The sequence below is a fragment of the Hyperolius riggenbachi genome, chromosome 6, assembly GCF_040937935.1.
Source record: "Hyperolius riggenbachi isolate aHypRig1 chromosome 6, aHypRig1.pri, whole genome shotgun sequence".
NCBI lineage: Eukaryota > Metazoa > Chordata > Amphibia > Anura > Hyperoliidae > Hyperolius > Hyperolius riggenbachi.
In genome coordinates, this window is record NC_090651.1 from 223,419,913 (window position 1) to 223,438,007 (window position 18,095).

Consider the following 18,095-nt stretch of genomic DNA (forward strand, 5'->3'; position numbering starts at 1 on the left):
GAAGGCTAAAGGTGCCCATTAATGCTGAAATTTTTGGCAAACAAATTTATTTTAGATAAAATCATTCAGATGGAAAGAAAAGATTGTATGTAATTGATGCACAGCATTTAAGATTCCAATTTGAAATTGTATCTAAATTAGTGGCAATCATATCAATAAAAAAAATCTACTATGGCAATTGACCATTTGTTTAACCTATTCCAGACGCAGGTAGTTAAAATCTATGCCATTTAAGGCCTATTATTCCTGCCACGACATAGATTTCAACTACTCTTGCCGTGTGGTCCCATCGTTCTGGCAGTTTAACCTGTTCACTCAACGTCTGGTAGATAGCTGGCCTCCGTCTGATGACCCTGTGATCACTGTGAGCCAATCACAGTAATCACAGCTCAATTTTTAAGAGAAAAAACAGTCTCTGAACCTTAAGGGGCCAGAGACATCCGGTCTGGAGGAGATTAAGGGAATGATCAATAATGCGATTTTTCAGGATCGATTGGGCCCACCACCTACTCTGTTTAGAATATACCAAAGACATTACAATTAATGGCCACCTTGAAAAAATGTTGCTTATGTACCGCTGCAGCCTGTGGCCTCCTGGCTCTACTATAATCATTGATACAAAGGAAAGACAATCAATGTCCAATCAATATCTTGCTGGCGGGGGGGGGGGGGGGGGGGGGTTACGATAATGCCCATTTCCCAGTGAATGGGTGAGTTACAGTGCTGCCCATAATTACTTATACCCCTGGCAAATCTTGACTTCAAGAAAGCCTGTATCAGAAAAAAAGACTTACCTCGGGAGGGGGAAACCTCTGGATCCTATCGATCCGTCCCCCAGGGTCTCGCTTGGCCCCTTTAAACGGCGGTCATGCAAATATTTATCTTCCTGGCTCCAACGCAGGCGAAGTAGCGGCTCTTGATCAGGCGGAAATAGCCGATCCCAGTCGGGTCCGCTCTACTGCGCCTGCGCAGTAGAGCGGACCCGATTTAGATCGGCTATTTCTGCCTTAGCCCATGGGGAGCTGCTACTGCACCCGCGCTGGGGAAGGTAAATATTGTAGGTGCGCCTGCGCCACAGCTTGACAAATTGTGGGCTGTGGCTTTGGAGGGGGCCAGCGAGACCACCCTGGGGAGGAGGAGGGAAGCCTCGATAGGCTCCAGAGGCTTCCCCTTCCCGAGGTAAGTACCCCCCAGGGGCACTTTTTGTTTGTTACAGTCTCTTTAAAGTTACTTTTATTCAACTAGCAAGTTATCTTTTCATGGGAAATTACATAGGTGTTTCCAGGGCCGGATTCACCATAAGGCACTGTAGGCACCACTGGCTGCTTAATACTGAGGGTACCTCTGGCTAACTAATGCAAAGGGACACCTGTAGCTATTACAGGCAAGGGAAGTAAGGGAGAAGTTGGCCAGCTGGGCCAGCCAGTGGTTCGACAGGAGTTTGTAGGTTTATGGAGGGCCAAGTCTAGGGTGCCAGGACATCTGTACCTATAAACTCAATTGATGTAAATCCGGGCCAGGGCGTTTCCCAAAAGATAATAAAGAGGCTTTATTGTGGGGGGAAAAAAACATTTCTCAGCTTTTATTTACATTTGAGCAAAAAGTGTCCAGTTCAAAATTATTCATACCCTTCTCTATAATCAATAGAAAAGCCTTTATTGGCTATTACAGCAATCAAATGCTTCCTATAATTGCAGACCAGCTTTTTGCTTTTTCCACAGATATTTTTGCCCATTCAGCTTTAGCAATGAGCTCCAAATCTTTCAGGTTAGAGGGTCTTCTTGCCATCACCCTGATCTTTAGCTCCCTCCACAGTTTCTCAATTGGATTCAAGTCAGGAATCTGAGTGGGCCACTCCAAAACTTTAATGTTGTTGTCTGTTAACCATTTCTTCACCACTTTTGCTGTGTGTTTTGGGTCATTGTCGACTAGCTTCTCTGCAGACTGCCTGATGTCGTTGAGAATCATCATGTCTTGCTCTTTTTTCATGGTGCCATTTACTGTGATTAGGTTCCCTAGTCCATTGGCTGAAAATCACCCCCAAAGCTTAAGGTTCCCACCAGCAGGTTTGAAAGTGGGGATGGTGTTCTTTGGGTTGAAGGCTTCTCCTTTTTTAAACTAAATGAAGGAAACATCATTGTGACCAAATAAGTCAATTTTTGTTTCATCTGACCATAACACAGAAGACCAGAAGTCTTCTTCTTCATCCAGATGAGCGTTTGCAAAGGACAAGCGAGCTTTTGTGTGCTTTATCTGGAGAAGTGGTGTCCACCTTGGTCTGCATCTGTGGAACCCAGCAGTGTGCAGTGTCTGTTGGACTGTCTGCCTTGAGACGTTGCCACCAGCAGAGCCCAGATTCACCCGGATGGCCTTGGTGGTGATCCTTGGATTCTTTTTCACCTCTCTCACTATCCTCCTAGCCAGCACAGGTGTCACCTTTGGCTTCCAACCTCGTCCTCTGAGATTTACCACAGTACGGAACATCTTGTAATTTTAATAATACTTTACACTATAGCCACTGGAGCTTGAAAACATTTAGAAATGGCCTTGTAGCCCTTTCCTGACTTGTAAGCAGCCACAATGCGCAGCTGCAGGTCCTCACTGAGCTCTTTTGTCTTAGCCAAGACTGTCCACAAACCAACTGCAGTGAGCTGCTGTTTTTCACCTGTTGAGTTTATTAAAACAGCTGTTCCCACTTAATCAGGGTAAATAGGATGCTTTAGAACAGCTTGGACTATTTGGAATGGTATAGAACTTTGGATTTCCTAACAGACTGTGACAGTTTGTGAAGGGTATGAATAATTTTAGACTGTACACTTTTTGCTCAAATGTAAATAAAATCTGAGAAATGTTTTCTTTTTCCACAACAATGCCTCTTGTCTTATTATCTTTTGGGAGATATCTATGACATTTCAATTAAAAAATTACTTGCTGGTTGAATAAAAGTAACTTTAAAGCGGGATTGTCACCATAAAAATCAAATTTCAACAGCAACAGGTCTGAGTGTAAGTTATAAAGATGCTAATCCTGCATTCAAAACTTTTTCTGCTATTATGGTTTGGAGTTAGCACATACCTTAGGAGCACTGGCTTTTTAATTGCCATTGCCAAACAGTTGCATGCTGGGGGATTTTTTTTTTATCTATAATTTTTTTTTATCTATAATATATTTCTCCTTTTCCCTGTATTTCCCCCCTCCTTCTAATGACATAAGACAGTGCACTTCCTAGTATAGACCTCAGTGGGAGTGTCTAAAGACTCTGGGAGGAGTGCGGGTAACGAATACACAATTAGCAAGAGGGGAAAAAAAAGAGTGAGAGGAAATGATGTCAGGCTTAGCTTAATTCAAAGGTAACCAAGATGGAAACTGTCTAGAATAGGATTCTCTGCTTTTCCTATATAAAATTCACAGGAATCATAACGTGGACAGTGCAATACATCTGTTATGTAATTAGAACTAGTATTTATCTACTTATATATGTGTTTTTTATTTCTAAGTTAGCATGGGTGTAACTTGTTCTTTAAGTCAAAATTGGCCAGAAGTATGAATAATTATGGCAGCACTGTATATACCCAACAGCCGAAGCTACCTTCAAAAACAATAAGGAACACATTAATTGTATTTAAAGCTTCACTGCAGGTACTCTGTAAAATTGGTACTATATCCTCATTGCCTGAAACAATAATTTGTGAAAATCTAGATTGAGTGCAAATTTCCCTCAACATCAGCAGCCTTGTCTTCAGGAGACATCTATACATAATTTGTATGCAGATGCCATTATACCTACCAGGGCCTAAAGGGCAGTCTGGTACAGTGGCCTCCTTTGGCTCTTTCTTGGACTTTGAAGATGAGGCCATGAATAAGCCTTCTGTAGAATCACACTCCATACTTGACCGAAATTCACTCCTCTTCCTGCTGGTTTTGTGCTCTGGGGTCACAATAGGTGAGGAAGATTTCCCTAAACTCTATGTACAATAGAAAAAAAACACAGCCGGGAAACAAAATATTATACACGATAATGACAACTCATTTCTGTATAAAGTGGAAATATAGTAATAAGCAAATCTATGGAAACGCTGACTGCTAGGGAAACTGTTGAAATACAGTATTTATATATAAAATGATTTTACAAAAAAATATGCCTTTCTGTCAAACCATTCTTGAGAAGTTCACTAGACAGCAAAAAACCTTACCTCTTATTACTTAGAAGTGAAAACAGGATTATCTGGGGAGTAATGAGCAGTCAGTGCAGTTCCAGTTTTAGAGAAAATAGGGCCTGTGTGGAAAACTAATTGAGGCCCAATGTAGAAATACATATTGTAACAACAGCATAGGCATAATGCTGCTACCTTCTCTCCCAAAAGATTGCCATACACATTGCAATGATAAAGGACACCTAAAGTGAGAGCGATATGAAGGCTGCCATGTTTGTTTATTTTTAAACCAAAATAGCTGTGTGGCATCCTGCTTAATTTCATGCACCAGTAGTGTCTGAATCACACACTTGAAACAAGCAAAATCCAGTCAAATTTCAGTCTGATCTGCATGTTTGTTCAGGGTCTATGGCTAAAAGTATTCGAGGCAGAGGCTGAACAGGATATCCAGGCAATTTTTTTAAAAACAAAATAAATATGGCAGCCTCTATATCCTCGAGGGTATTGGGGGGCTGGAGGAAGCCCCAGGAAGGTCCAGTTTTTAGCGCTGTTCAGGGTCCCTTTAAATCAGCAGATGAAACACAGACACGCCAACTACTGAGTCCATGTCTCAGAATCTTTACAGACATAACCCTACCAATGATTATATATTTTATCATATTAGGTCTTAATTTGCTGCACTGATTTTTCATTGTTGAAAGATTGTTTACTAATCCATTCCAATCCCTCGGGGTTTTTTTTCAGTAACAGATGAGCTGAATGGGAACCTTTAATTACCTGAATGCTTGATTACCGGTAGGTAATGAGCTGCTAGGCTGATCATTCGCTTTCAGAATCTGATTAGCCCTGTGCAAAGTTGCTGTTCAAAACACATTAATTCTGATTTCTTTAGAGAAGCAGATTTACGGAAACTCCTCTTTATTATTCAAATGACAGCATTCTTTACAGCAAAGACAAATAAAAAGGGCACACAAATATGACTAAATAAAAGGAATAGGAAGGTCTTCAAGAAAAGAACATCACACACAGTATAAATGGCAAAAATAAAGAATGATTTTACTCCATATGTACACAGTACCTACTGTACTTCAACCCAATGATTTTTTTACTTCCTAAATCCCATCTATATATTTAAAGAAGCCGAGGAAATCTGGGCACCTGAAAACCTGATAGTAGAATATCAGTAAATTTACTGGTATGCTTTTATTTCAGTACAAATGAAGATAGCAAAATATCTGTAAAAATACGGATATTTTACTACAGCTAAATACAACCCTATTCTCACACTGAACCCTCCGGCTACCTAATCTGAACACCCCAGCACCCCCCCCCCCCCAAACCGAAACTGCCAATCCACGCAAATATCTATGCATCCTGCTTCCGCCGCTAGCAGGCTCCCAAATTTCCCGTACTGTTGTTACGTTACAGTGATGGGCCTGGCTAGCGATGGAAGTGATTTCTCTTCATAATTGTAGTTAAATAGCTAAATATTTATATAAGTTGAAAAAAATACACATGTATCCATCAACCTTGGCTACTTGAGCCCTTGAGCACACAGCAAGAGCTTTTTAGTGATTTTCTGAGCGCCGGTGACTGAAAAAGCGCTTTGACAATGTAATTCTATGACAGTTTTCATACAAGAGAAAATCGTTTGTCTTAAAATCACAAAAGGGCTGCAAGTAGCATTTTTACACTTAGGATTGTTCACATTATAAATCGCCAGCGCTATCACAAGCGCTAAGTGTTTTATAGGAAGTTTTTTGCCGCGCTTTTACAAGCGCTAATTATAGGAAGTTTTTTGCCGCGCTTTTACAAGCGCTAACTGAGCAATTTTCGCTTAGAAAAGTACTTTTCTAAGCGCTTTTGTGGAGTAATGTTTTATTTTATCTTTGACCCGGAAATTAATAAATACAATGTATTTATTCATTGAAGTGCTCAGGAAATTGCAATTCAAAGCACTTTATCAAGCGCTTTGCGATTTCCCTATACTTTCTACTGAATTGCAAATGCTCAGAAAATGGTGCAGGAGCCGCGTTTGCGATTGGATAGAAAGCTCATCGCTTATGTGAGGACACTCACATAAGCTAACCTTGCACTAGTGCTTTTTAAAAAAACGCCATCATAAACAAAAAAAGCGAAATCGCTCTTAGTGTGAACAAGTTCTTACTGCGATTGTGTTAAAAATTTAGAAACACTGGAAAAAGCAAAATCCTGATTGCATTTGGTGATTTTAATTGTGAAATAGCCCTTATTGTACTTCAAACCAGAGAAGAAAAAAGTCACAAGGGCAAAAAAACATTTTCCTGACAATATTCATATGCCATGTTCTTACGTTTCTTAATCATAGCTAGAGGTGGCCTTCAAAATAAGGAATTATTTACCATCGGGGTGGACATAGGACTGTGCAGGCTATGCAGCCACAGAGGGGCACCATGTCCTCTGGGGCCCATGCAGCTACACCACAATTCCAGACAGCACATTTAGCAACTGTCTCTCCCTCTCTGTGCCACTCCCCTCATTACTTTGTGAAGTGCTGCAGAAGATGGCAGCACATACATACATACACACACAATAATAATATAGTAGAGAGACTATTGACTATAACTACGATAGGGATTGTAAACCGGTGAGGACAGTCAGTAACATGATTATATCCTGTAAAAAGCACTGTGGAAGATATGGTAACTATATTAATACATAATAGTAATATTAATACCAATGGTATGGTAGGATTTTTTTAATTCCCATTTTACATTTTTTTCCTTAGAAACACATGTGACACTGCTACAGGAGAAGCAGTGATAATTGCTTGTGGCTCAGTCATGCTTGAGACATAATGAACAGGTAGAAAATATTTGCTACATTAATACAGTGCCAGCACAATTCAACCTAGGTTCACATATTTGTATGGAATTGAGAATCTGTGGATCCACCCATGATCCGTTATCACCGCCCCCACTTGCACAGGACTCCTTACATTAATTCTGCATAGCGGTCCACTGTTGGCTTTGTTCACCACTGTTTCTCATAACTACCGTACTTCCTTTGGTAAAATATTCAGATCTAGTTACATATCATTGTATCCCTTAGCTAATGAGATAAATAGATAGATAGATAGATAGATAGATATCTTAGAAATAAATAAATTGACCTAATTTAATGGACAACTGAACTGAGAGCATATGGAGGCTGCCATATTTACTTCCTTTCAAACAATACCAGTTGCCTGGCAGCCATGCTGATCTATTTAGCTGCAGTAGTGTCTGAACAACACCAGAAACAAGCATGCAGCTAATCTTGTCAGATCTGACAATGATGTCAGAAACACCTGAGCTGCACATGCTTGTTCAGGCTCTATGGCAAAAAGTATTAGAGGAAGAGGATCAGCAGGATAGCCAGGCAACTAGTACAGTATTTCTTAAACAGAAATAGGGCAGCCTCCATATCCCTTTCACATCAGTTTGTACTTTAAAGCAAATCTGAACAGAAAAACTTAAATAATCAACTGCATGTGTACAAGTAATAGTATAGAGAGCTTTCCTGTACTCACATATTTTTTTCATATTTTTACTTAAATTTCATACAGCTCCCAACAAAGAGAAATAATGATTTGTTGAATTTTTCAGCCTTATCCTAAGTGATTTGCATTCTATTTACTTTTCATGAGTGCTGCCTGCTTGAATGCAATTTGACTGCCTAATTTGCATAAAGTACTGGTTTACTAACCCTTTAGGGCTCGTTTCCACTAGTGCGGCGTGCGTCTGCAAGACGCACGCCGGCACTGAGCGGGTGGGCAGGATCGCAGACAAATCCCATCAACCGTGCTATGCACGGCTATGGGATTCGCAGCCTCAGCTGCGAATTCTGCGGGGGGTTCCGGCCGAATCGCTACAGCAAGCGATTCCGCCGGTGGCGCCATTCTCCCCTATGGCAGCGTTTCCCTGTGTGATTCATGTGCGGGGAAACTGTGCGGAATCGCGGCTGTTTCCACCCTAGTGGAAATGGGCCCTGACAATGAAAAGTGAGTACGCTTGGTATTATATGCACCCATGTTTATCGCATTATGTCACATATTAGTATGCTGTTTATCATCATATTAAAAAACAATCTGTACTAGTGATAGGTCTATTTCAAAGTTTTAATTTTTTATTGGAGCATTTTCCTGAGTAAATTTTAGGTCAACCATGCTTACTGTTATGTATTGATGCCTTTATGAACATGCACATAAAAAAATTCCACCACCAAACAAACCCATGCAGAATGCAGATTCCAGATACAGCAACAGAGCATACAGCAACAAATGGTGCAAAAGATGCAGAAACCCCACTGCCAAGATACACATTCTAATCGCTATATTTCTTTTGATTGTATGACGTGGTTTGTATGCCATCTGTGATACTTTAATGATGTTTCTGCCTAAAAAGTGGGAGTTGCCAATAAAATATTTTAAATAAAACCTGTAATGAAACAAAAAACCCTCTGGGAGATACTTACCTCAGGAGGGGAAAGCCTCTGGATCCTAACAAGGCTTCCCCCGTCCTCCGGTGTCCCAGCAATCTAGTGCGGCGACCCTCAAACAGTGGCGAGGTAAATATTTACCTTCCGTGATCCTGCGCAGGCACACTTATGGCCCATAGTCACGGGCTACATTTGTGGCCTGTCGCTAGCACATGTGAGTGCATGCGCGACAGGCCGGCGACAGCTCGTCGCCAGGTCCCTCCACGTACACACGCGGAAGAGGGATCAGCGGTGCGACGGAAGCTGTGGCCGACGTTAGTCCCCCCCGCCGGAAGCTCCTTGTTCACCATAGAGGTTGCTGTCTCTAGTCCGCATATACACGCGGAGTTTACATGAGTTTCCTATATGGGATCTAGCTTCCTTCCACATCCAATAATGATAGAATAATTAGTTCTTCCCAAATAGCACCCAAACTTTGGTAGCATCGACAGATTGAGAACTTCACTGAGAGAGTTAATGACATGAAGTGTTCAAGGTTCTCAAGTAAAGACCTGTGGAAAAAGCCATGGTACATAAATATGTACTTAAATAATGATAGCATAAATATGCTAAATCAACCCAAAACTGAATCCTGAATAAAGGACCACTATCAATAAATATATTAATAGTGCTATGAACTATAAAGAAACATTCCTGGCAAAACAGCAGATACATTTTCTGTGCTTAGTGGTAGTACATTTTCACATTAAATACCCTTTTTTCCACTCTTTCTTTTTGTTTGCTCCTAACTGACGGCACTGGACTGAAGCACCTAAAATCTAACATGTCCACTCTAAGCACTACTTTTCCTAACTCTGCCCGCTCTCACATGCACACTGGCTGGCCACACTTATCTCACTAAAGGTGGTCATACACTGATAGATTTGCAGCAGATTCGACTATCAGGTAGATTTCTGTCAGATGCCTGTCAGGTTCAATCTGCCAGGAATATATCTGATGTGTGCCACATACTAGGAACAGATTTCCAATAGCTTTCAGAATGCAATCTATTGGAAATCGATCTAAAGGCATTACTGCACCATTAGATCCAATGCAACTCTATGGGCCATCGATCTGCTGCCAGCAGCAGATCGACCTAGATCTTCCATCCTGTCAGATAGATCAAATCCATCGAAATCGATTGAAATTGGCCACAAATCGATCGATCGATAGATTTGAAAGAACCGATTTCTGATCGATCGTTTCTATAGAATCAATCGATCACTGAAATTGACCAGTGTATGGGCCTCTTAAGAGTATATTCACTAAATAGCTGTAAAACTGTATATCACACATTACTCTAATAATGGGCGTGTTACCTTGGTAAAGCAGGGTTGCACTAATTGTGCAAAGCATGCTATGTACCTGGTGTAAATAGCAGTAAAATAGCGATTTAGTCAGATTTACCTGTTTTCCTAATTACTCCACTTGTACTCCAGTCCCCATTTACTATCAATAACTACACATTATATAGTAGTAAACCCCTTATGTGGGGTCACTTATTGCAATGGGTTACAAGGGTTGTACAGAGACAATAATGCCCATTTGCCCTTTTCTCTGAAACTATTAACTCAAATATAAATATGATGTTTTTACACCATCAGATAAAATAACCCTTACTGGATGAGTGCCATAAGTACTGTATTCCTAGGTGTCATAGAACCATGGGAATGAGGCAGAAGAAAAGCGCAATCTTCTAGTTCTTTCGACAAAGAAGGATTCTTGGGTTGTCCAGTTATTCTCTCTGGCTGCTGCTGATGACCCTCCACTACTGGTTTCCCCCTTTTGTAAACTTTTTCACCCATCTTCACACATTTCTGGCTGTTACACATCTGTGCCTTTTGTGGAAGGCGGCAGCCTTACAGCCTTCTTTGTTCAAGAACCAAATAATTGGTCTGCATTTCTGCTTCATAATCCTGGTTAAAAATACACACGATATGTTTCTCCGCTCGATTTTCCATCCGATCGTTTTTTCCGCTTGATTCTGTGCATTCTGTGTTCTCTTATCTTCCGCTTGATTTTCTTTTTTATTTCCATTCACTTTATTGAGAAATCGACCCAAAAAACAATCAGAAGGAGTATCGAATATGTCGGAAATTATCTATCGAACCCATCTATCGAGTGGAAAAACGTATGGTGTGTACCCAGCATTACTCTACGATGGTGGTGTAAAAGCATTACGTTTGCTTTAATAGCTTTAGAGAAAATGTGCATTATGTTTTGTACAATCCTCATAACAACGTTCAGATCAGTACCACCAAATTTTCAAACCCTGGACATGGCTTAGTTGGTCACAGTAATCTTTATTTGCTAGCTACACGCATTTCAGGAGGCAAGTCCTCCATTTAAAAACTTTTTGCATGATGAAAGGAGGACTTTCCTCCTGAAATGCCCTAAAATAACAAGAATTCAAAATACAGATGTACTTAATAAGCAGCAATCATATGTTTTTAAACAAAACATATAAGCATAAGTCAAATAGGAAAGATGCAATCTCAGCAGAGAAACACTGCAGTCATTTCTTATGGAATTTTAGGATCTTTAAATGTATTTTTATTTTTTTTTGCTGCTTCCCATAAATTTGATTGTGACGACTTAAAATGTTGAACCATATAAACAAATAAGTTGTGTATACCGTAGTTATGTTTATATAAGTCCTGTATAATCCATCAGAATTCCATAAGTTTTAGAGAGACACTCAAAAGACTTCCATGTGAAAGCTATACCTTCAATAAAACCGGATCCTTGTATGAAGACCCATGTAAAATTAAGTCCTTCAGGGCAAATAAAAGAAAGATGAACCTTGTCATGCATAGTTCCAGTTTAGTTAGTTGTTGTAGTCATTATAGTAGCTTTACAAATACGCCCAACTCTGAAATGTGATAGATCCTGATTTTTAGCTCACATATCCCTCCTCTCTGTCATAAGGTGCATACACATTTGCAACTTATTTCATCTGAGGGTCCTTTCACACTAGAGGGCTTTTTCGGCGTTTTAACGCCATGGCCAAAGTCGGCGTTTTCCAAGGTAAAATGAAAGTCCATAGACTTTCATTTTACCTTTCACATCTAACGCCGCGTTTTGGAGCGTTGCATTTCAACGCTCCCAGGAGCTTTTTTAGGGCTGACCGTGGCGTTTCTCTTTACAATTGATAGTAATGTGTTGGCGACAAACCGCCTTCAAAATGCCTGCAGCCAAACGCAGCGTTTTAGCCTTTCTACCGCTGCCTGTAGTGTGAAAGAGCCCTTAAAGAGCTTGCTGAGGTAGTTTCAGGCGCCTCTTCCAAGTGTGTAAAGGTGTCCCTCTATATACACCAACAGTTCATTAGTGCTAGAAAACTGTGACTCATCTCAATTGTTACATGCTGACACCAGCAGCAGCAGCTGAACACATTGATTGGCAGAGACCCATATGCCAGTCTGTATAGGAAAAGGCTATCCCAAAAGGTTGTTATAAGATGCATCGCTTTTATGGATTTCCTATCCCAGAATTTGTCTCACAATTCAGTGGAGACTGAATCAATGGGAAATTATTACTGAATAACCTGAGACCTCTTTGTACAATGCATATTTTTATGTTGGTATCAATGAAATAGACATTAAGGGTGTGTTTGATCTTCTTTTATAATGTAAACTCAGATCACAGTGCAACAGACCCATCTGGAGAAGTAGCATATTTGACTAATATGGGTACCGTGGAGCAGTACCCACACATCCCACTTACAGCCGAAATTCTAGAAAAACTTGGGTGCTGTGTAAAATGTAAGTAAAAAACAGTATATGATGGTTTCTAAACCACCTAAGCCCCGTTTTTTATTGATAGGAAAACTCAGCAAATTCTGAAGCTGAGTGTTTCATTGTCTTATTAAAGTTTAGGCTATTATTTAAAGTTGATGCCAGCCAAACAAGTTTCCAAAAAATTGGGGCAGAGGTAACAAAAGACAAAGCTAGTACTGAAAAGGCAAGATCTTCCACCCTTCATGCAGTATTCCATTTAAATCAGACACAATTCTGTAGTGGAAATCACTGAATGGGCTCAGGAAGACTTCCATAAGCTTGATTCAGTCAACACAGTTTGCTGCTGTATCCACAACTGCAAGTAAAACAAAAATGTACCATGTCAAAATCAAACTATACATAAAGATGATCCAGAAACAACACTGCCTTCTCCGAGCCTACGCTCCTTTAACATGAATTGAGGTGAAGTGTTGATTGTCCTGTCAGAAGCGTAGCTAGGGTGTTTGACACCCGGTCCGGATAATTTACCGACACCCCCCACAAAAAAAGCAAAGCGCGCAGCAGCAAAAAAAAATGGGTGTGGACATGACATCACATGGGTGGGGGTAACTGTAGTGTAACTGTAACAGTAAGGCAGTAGGCTAATGTAGGTAGCCAGAATAGTTGCCCTCAGCATAGGTTAGATAGGTAGGTGCCCCCAGTGTAGGTTAGTTAGGTAGGGGCCTCCAATATAGGTAGCCAGTATAGTTGCCACCAGTATAGGCTAGCAAGGTAGGTGCCCCCAATACAGGTTACATAGATGGGTGCCCCAGTATAGATTACATAGGTAGCTGCCCCCAGTATAGGTTAGATTGTTAGGTGCCTCCAGTATAGGTTAGATAGGTAGCTGCCCCCTGTATAGGTTAGATAGCTAGCAGGGTGAGAGGGTGGGCAGATAGCTAGCCAGGTGGGCAGATAGATAGGCAAAAAGGAGGAGGGGGAAGAAGTGGTGCGGACATGGAAGAATTGGGTGTGGTCATGGACCAGAATGTGGGTGTGGTCGTGGGTGGAGACAAATTTACATGAATTTGCCCAAACGGCAACCCAAAACTCACTTATCTATCGCAAAGTGGCAACAGCAATTTAAACTAAATACAAACTCCTACATGAACATTATGAAAAATCCAAGTTGAAAATAAACTGTGAAGATAAACAATTTCATCCATCCTACTCCTGAAAAATGAATTAATTTTTTTAGAACCTCCCAGCTAAAAAGTAGCTATTCACACACTGTAGATGCCTGGAGAGCACGTAAAACAGGTTAGACAAATCTGTAACTGAAGCCGGTGCCTTGTCCCAGCCGGATTGCTCCCACGGCTTTAGGCAATACCCAGAAAGACACAAGAGACGGCACACCACTGGCTGCAAACAATTTTGCTGTATTGGATCAAGTACACTACATGTTACGGATATTACATCCTTCCTCAGGTGTTAAACAGCAAATGAAACATACACCATTATATATCATCAGGAGGGCAACCGCACCCATCATGGCTAACTCCACCCTCTCCCATAGTCACCAATGTCCATCTCTCAAAATAGTCTTTGCGGTCATCTGGCACTCCAACAGACTACCAATAATACATAGAAAAAATTGACCGTCATTCAGGCACTTCCAACGATAGACTGCCACTACTCCACCTAAAAATGACATGCAATACATAAATAACATGTATACACTGGCAACGTTATACACACATCTTAGAATTATACAGTATACAAACATCTTTTTATAAAAAACATTTGAGAGGTAACCTCTCATTCATACCTCTCGGGGCTACAACATCCAGCATATGTATCCATCTGGATTCTTTTTGTTTTAATACTTTCTCTAGATCACCCCCTCTATTCGATGGGTTTAATGACTCCAAAAAACACCATCTCAGCTGTGCTGCGCTGTGTCCCATAGCAGCAAAGTGTCTTGCTACCGAGGTGTCATAGCTCTTTCGTTCACCTTCAGCAAATTTGCTGATGGCCCTCTTATGCTCCTGTATCCTGGTCCTCACTGCTCTGGTGGTCTCTCCAACATACATTAGCCCGCATGGGCACTTGAGCCCATAAATAGCCCAAGGTGTAGAACAATAATGTCTTCCTTTAATAGTGATTTTACGCCCAGTGTGTGGGTGACAAACCACCTCCCCTTTAATGATGCCACTGCATACATTACAATTGAGACACGGATGTGTCCCTGGTTTACCTGTGCTCACCTCATCACTCCTGGGGGCGGTATCCGTAATGTCATCGGGTATATCTGAGAGCCTTTCCAATCTCACTAGCAAATCCGTAGTGTCCTTGAGACAATGTGAAAAGGATGACACAATCGGTTGTAGGTACGTATCAAGGAACCCCGCTAATGGATACAACGCTGAGCCTCTACTGGCCACAATGGGGCGTCCTGGAGGGTTCACTAGTTGCTTGTGGACCTTGGGCAGTAAATACAGCAGAGGGACAGCTGGATGTTCAACTTTGAGCCCCCTCTCTGTAGTGCTGTCAATCACCCCATCCTCTACAGCAGACGCCAACAATATATCAACTTTCTCTTTAATTCTGGCCGTGGGGTCACCATCACATTTAACATAATGCATTTCATTTCGTACTTGTCTGAACCCCTCCTTCAGATAATCCTGTAAATTCTGTACGACTGTAGCTCCCCCTTTGTCTGCTTTAGTAATAATAATGTTAGGGTTATCACTCAGTCTCTTGAGGGCTTGTTTTTGGGCATAGGTGAGGTTAGGATGTGCAGATACGTACCTACAACCGATTGTGTCATCCTTTTCACATTGTCTCAAGGACACTACGGATTTGCTAGTGAGATTGGAAAGGCTCTCAGATATACCCGATGACATTATTTTCTGTAGTCTGGACATACAGAGTCTGTTCACAGCTATCCCCCAGGATGAGGCTATTTCTGTAATAGAGGATAGGTTACTTGAGACCAATCTGTCCAATGGACTGGTATATTTTTTACTCGATATATTGGAGTTGGTCCTTAGATCGAACTACTTTAAGTTTCATGACGACATATATTTGCAGCGCCAGGGAGCTAGTATGGGATCACCGGCAGCCCCGTCCATTGCAAATATTTTTGTGGAATCTCTTGAACGTTCCATGTTTTTGAAAAACCCGTTGTACGAAAAGTATATTGTGCAGTACTTCCGCTTTGTGGATGACATTTTACTTTTGTGGAAAGGCCCTAAGGAACTGCTCCTTGAGATGGTTGAGGAGGCAAACAGGTTGCATCCTACCATTAAATTTACTATGGAGGCATCTGGGGAAAGCGTGAGCTTTCTGGATGTTACCATTAAGGCATCAGAAGGGCGGTTTGTTACCAAATTGTATTGTAAGCCCACAGATCGCAACAATTTGTTGCGACATGATAGCCACCATAATCGCCATGTAGTCAAGGCCATACCGAGGGGGCAGTTCCTTAGGGCCAGACGTATCTGCACTAACATGGATGAGTATGATCGGGCCAGCCAGTCCATCTGTACTAAGTTTAAACAGAAAGGTTATGAGGTCTCCAAATCTGAAAAGATTAGACAGTAGGTGCGAGCCATTGATAGGTCCACCTTATTACATAGATCCTCTAGAAAGAGTAGCTCCAAGGGGATACCATTGGTCACCAATCTGGGGAAAAACACCACATTAATTAACGAGTCCATACGTAGATTTTGGCCCCTGTTAAGCACTGACAAAGAGATTGGGGCATTATTTAAAGAGGAGCCCATATTTTCAATTAGGAGGGGTAGGACGATTCAGGACAGCGTTAGGCATACGGATACCGCCCCCAGGAGTGATGAGGTGAGCACAGGTAAACCAGGGACACATCCGTGTCTCAATTGTAATGTATGCAGTGGCATCATTAAAGGGGAGGTGGTTTGTCACCCACACACTGGGCGTAAAATCACTATTAAAGGAAGACATTATTGTTCTACACCTTGGGATATTTATGGGCTCAAGTGCTAATGTATGTTGGAGAGACCACCAGAGCAGTGAGGACCAGGATACAGGAGCATAAGAGGGCCATCAGCAAATTTGCTGAAGGTGAACGAAAGAGCTATGACACCTCGGTAGCAAGACACTTTGCTGCTATGGGACACAGCGCAGCACAGCTCAGATGGTGTGTTTTGGAGTCAATAAACCCATCGAATAGAGGGGGTGATCTAGAGAAAGTATTAAAACAAAAAGAATCCAGATGGATACATATGCTGGATGTTGTAGCCCCGAGAGGTATGAATGAGAGGTTACCTCTTAAATGTTAAACCTCTAAGATGTGTGTATAACGTTGCCAGTGTATACATGTTATTTATGTATTGCATGTCATTTTTAGGTGGAGTAGTGGCAGTCCATCGTTAGAAAAAACTGACTGTCATTCAGGCACTTCCATGTATTATTGGTAGCCTGTTGGAGTGCCAGATGACCGCAAAGACTATTTTGAGAGATGGACATTGGTGACTATGGGAGAGGGTGGAGTTAGCCATGATGGGTGTGGTTGCCCTCCTGATGATATATAATGGTGTATGTTTCATTTGCTGTTTAACACCTGAGGAAGGATGTAATATCCGTAACATGTAGTGTACTTGATCCAATACAGCAAAATTGTTTGCAAAAAGTAGCTATTGTCTCATATGATGATGATTCAGTCTCGCAGTTAGCAATCATGTGACCCTCAACAAGACAAATTCAGCAATCATGAGGTCCCCCATCAAGACAAAATCAGCAATCATGAGGCCCCCAACAAGACAAATTCAGCAATCATGGGGCCCCCAACAAGACAAATTCAGCAATCATGGGGCCCCCAACAAGTCAAATTCAGCAATCATGAGGCCCCCAACAAAACAAATTCAGCAATCATGAGGCCCCCAAAAAGACAAATTCAGCAATCATGAGGCCCCCAACAAGACATTCAGTAACCATAAGGCCTCCAACAAGACATTCAGTAACCATAAGGCCCCCAACAAGACAAATTCAGTAACCATGAGGCCCCCAACAAGACAAATTCAGCAGTCATGAGGCACATAAATAAACAGCATTTCACATAAATAGGCAGAATGCCCACTTAATATGGTTGACACCTCTCACCTGGCATCTGATTTCTCCTCTACTGGCTGCTGTGCCAGGCAATACTGTTTTTGGCTGGATTGGGGATGATGTGTGGGCTGAAAGGCCTGGCGGTGATGCTGTGGCCGGGCTGGCGGTGATGCTGGGCTGTGCTTGGCTGGTTGAAGTAAATGTTGGCCTGACTGTTGGTGGTGATGCTGTGGCCTTTTTGACAGTGAATCTGGGCTGGTTGGCTGGTGGTGATGCTGGGCTGGCTGGCCTGGATAGTTTAGGTAGTGACAGATGCACCCTAGTTTAGGTAGCGCCAGGAGCCTCCCAGCTTAGGTAGTGACAGGACCCCCAAGTTTAGGTAGCGACAGGAGCCCCCCAGTTTAGTTAGTGACAGATGCCCCCCAGTTTAGGTAGTGACAGGAGCCCCCAGTGTATGTAGTGACAGGTACCACCCAGTTCAGGTCGTGACAGGTACCACCCAGTTCAGGTAGCGACAGGTGCCCCCCAGGGTATGTAGTGACAGGTGCCCCCAGTTTAGGTAGTGACAGGTGCCCCCAGTTCAGGTATTGACAGGCGCCCCCCAGTTCAGTGACAGGTACTCCCAGTGTATGTATGA

The 18,095-nt window shown here is 41.9% G+C and overlaps 1 protein-coding gene across 5 annotated transcripts in view; it reads right to left on the minus strand.

The window, feature by feature from the left end:
* VPS13D (vacuolar protein sorting 13 homolog D) overlaps positions 1-18,095 on the minus strand; it is a 410,462-nt gene that overhangs the window by 261,014 nt on the left and 131,353 nt on the right. For all 5 annotated transcript variants that reach the window (XM_068240470.1, XM_068240469.1, XM_068240471.1 and 2 more), the window contains exon 26: positions 3,788-3,965. In XM_068240470.1, the coding sequence (XP_068096571.1) occupies positions 3,788-3,965 (178 nt within the window). The remainder of the gene's footprint in view (positions 1-3,787; positions 3,966-18,095) is intronic.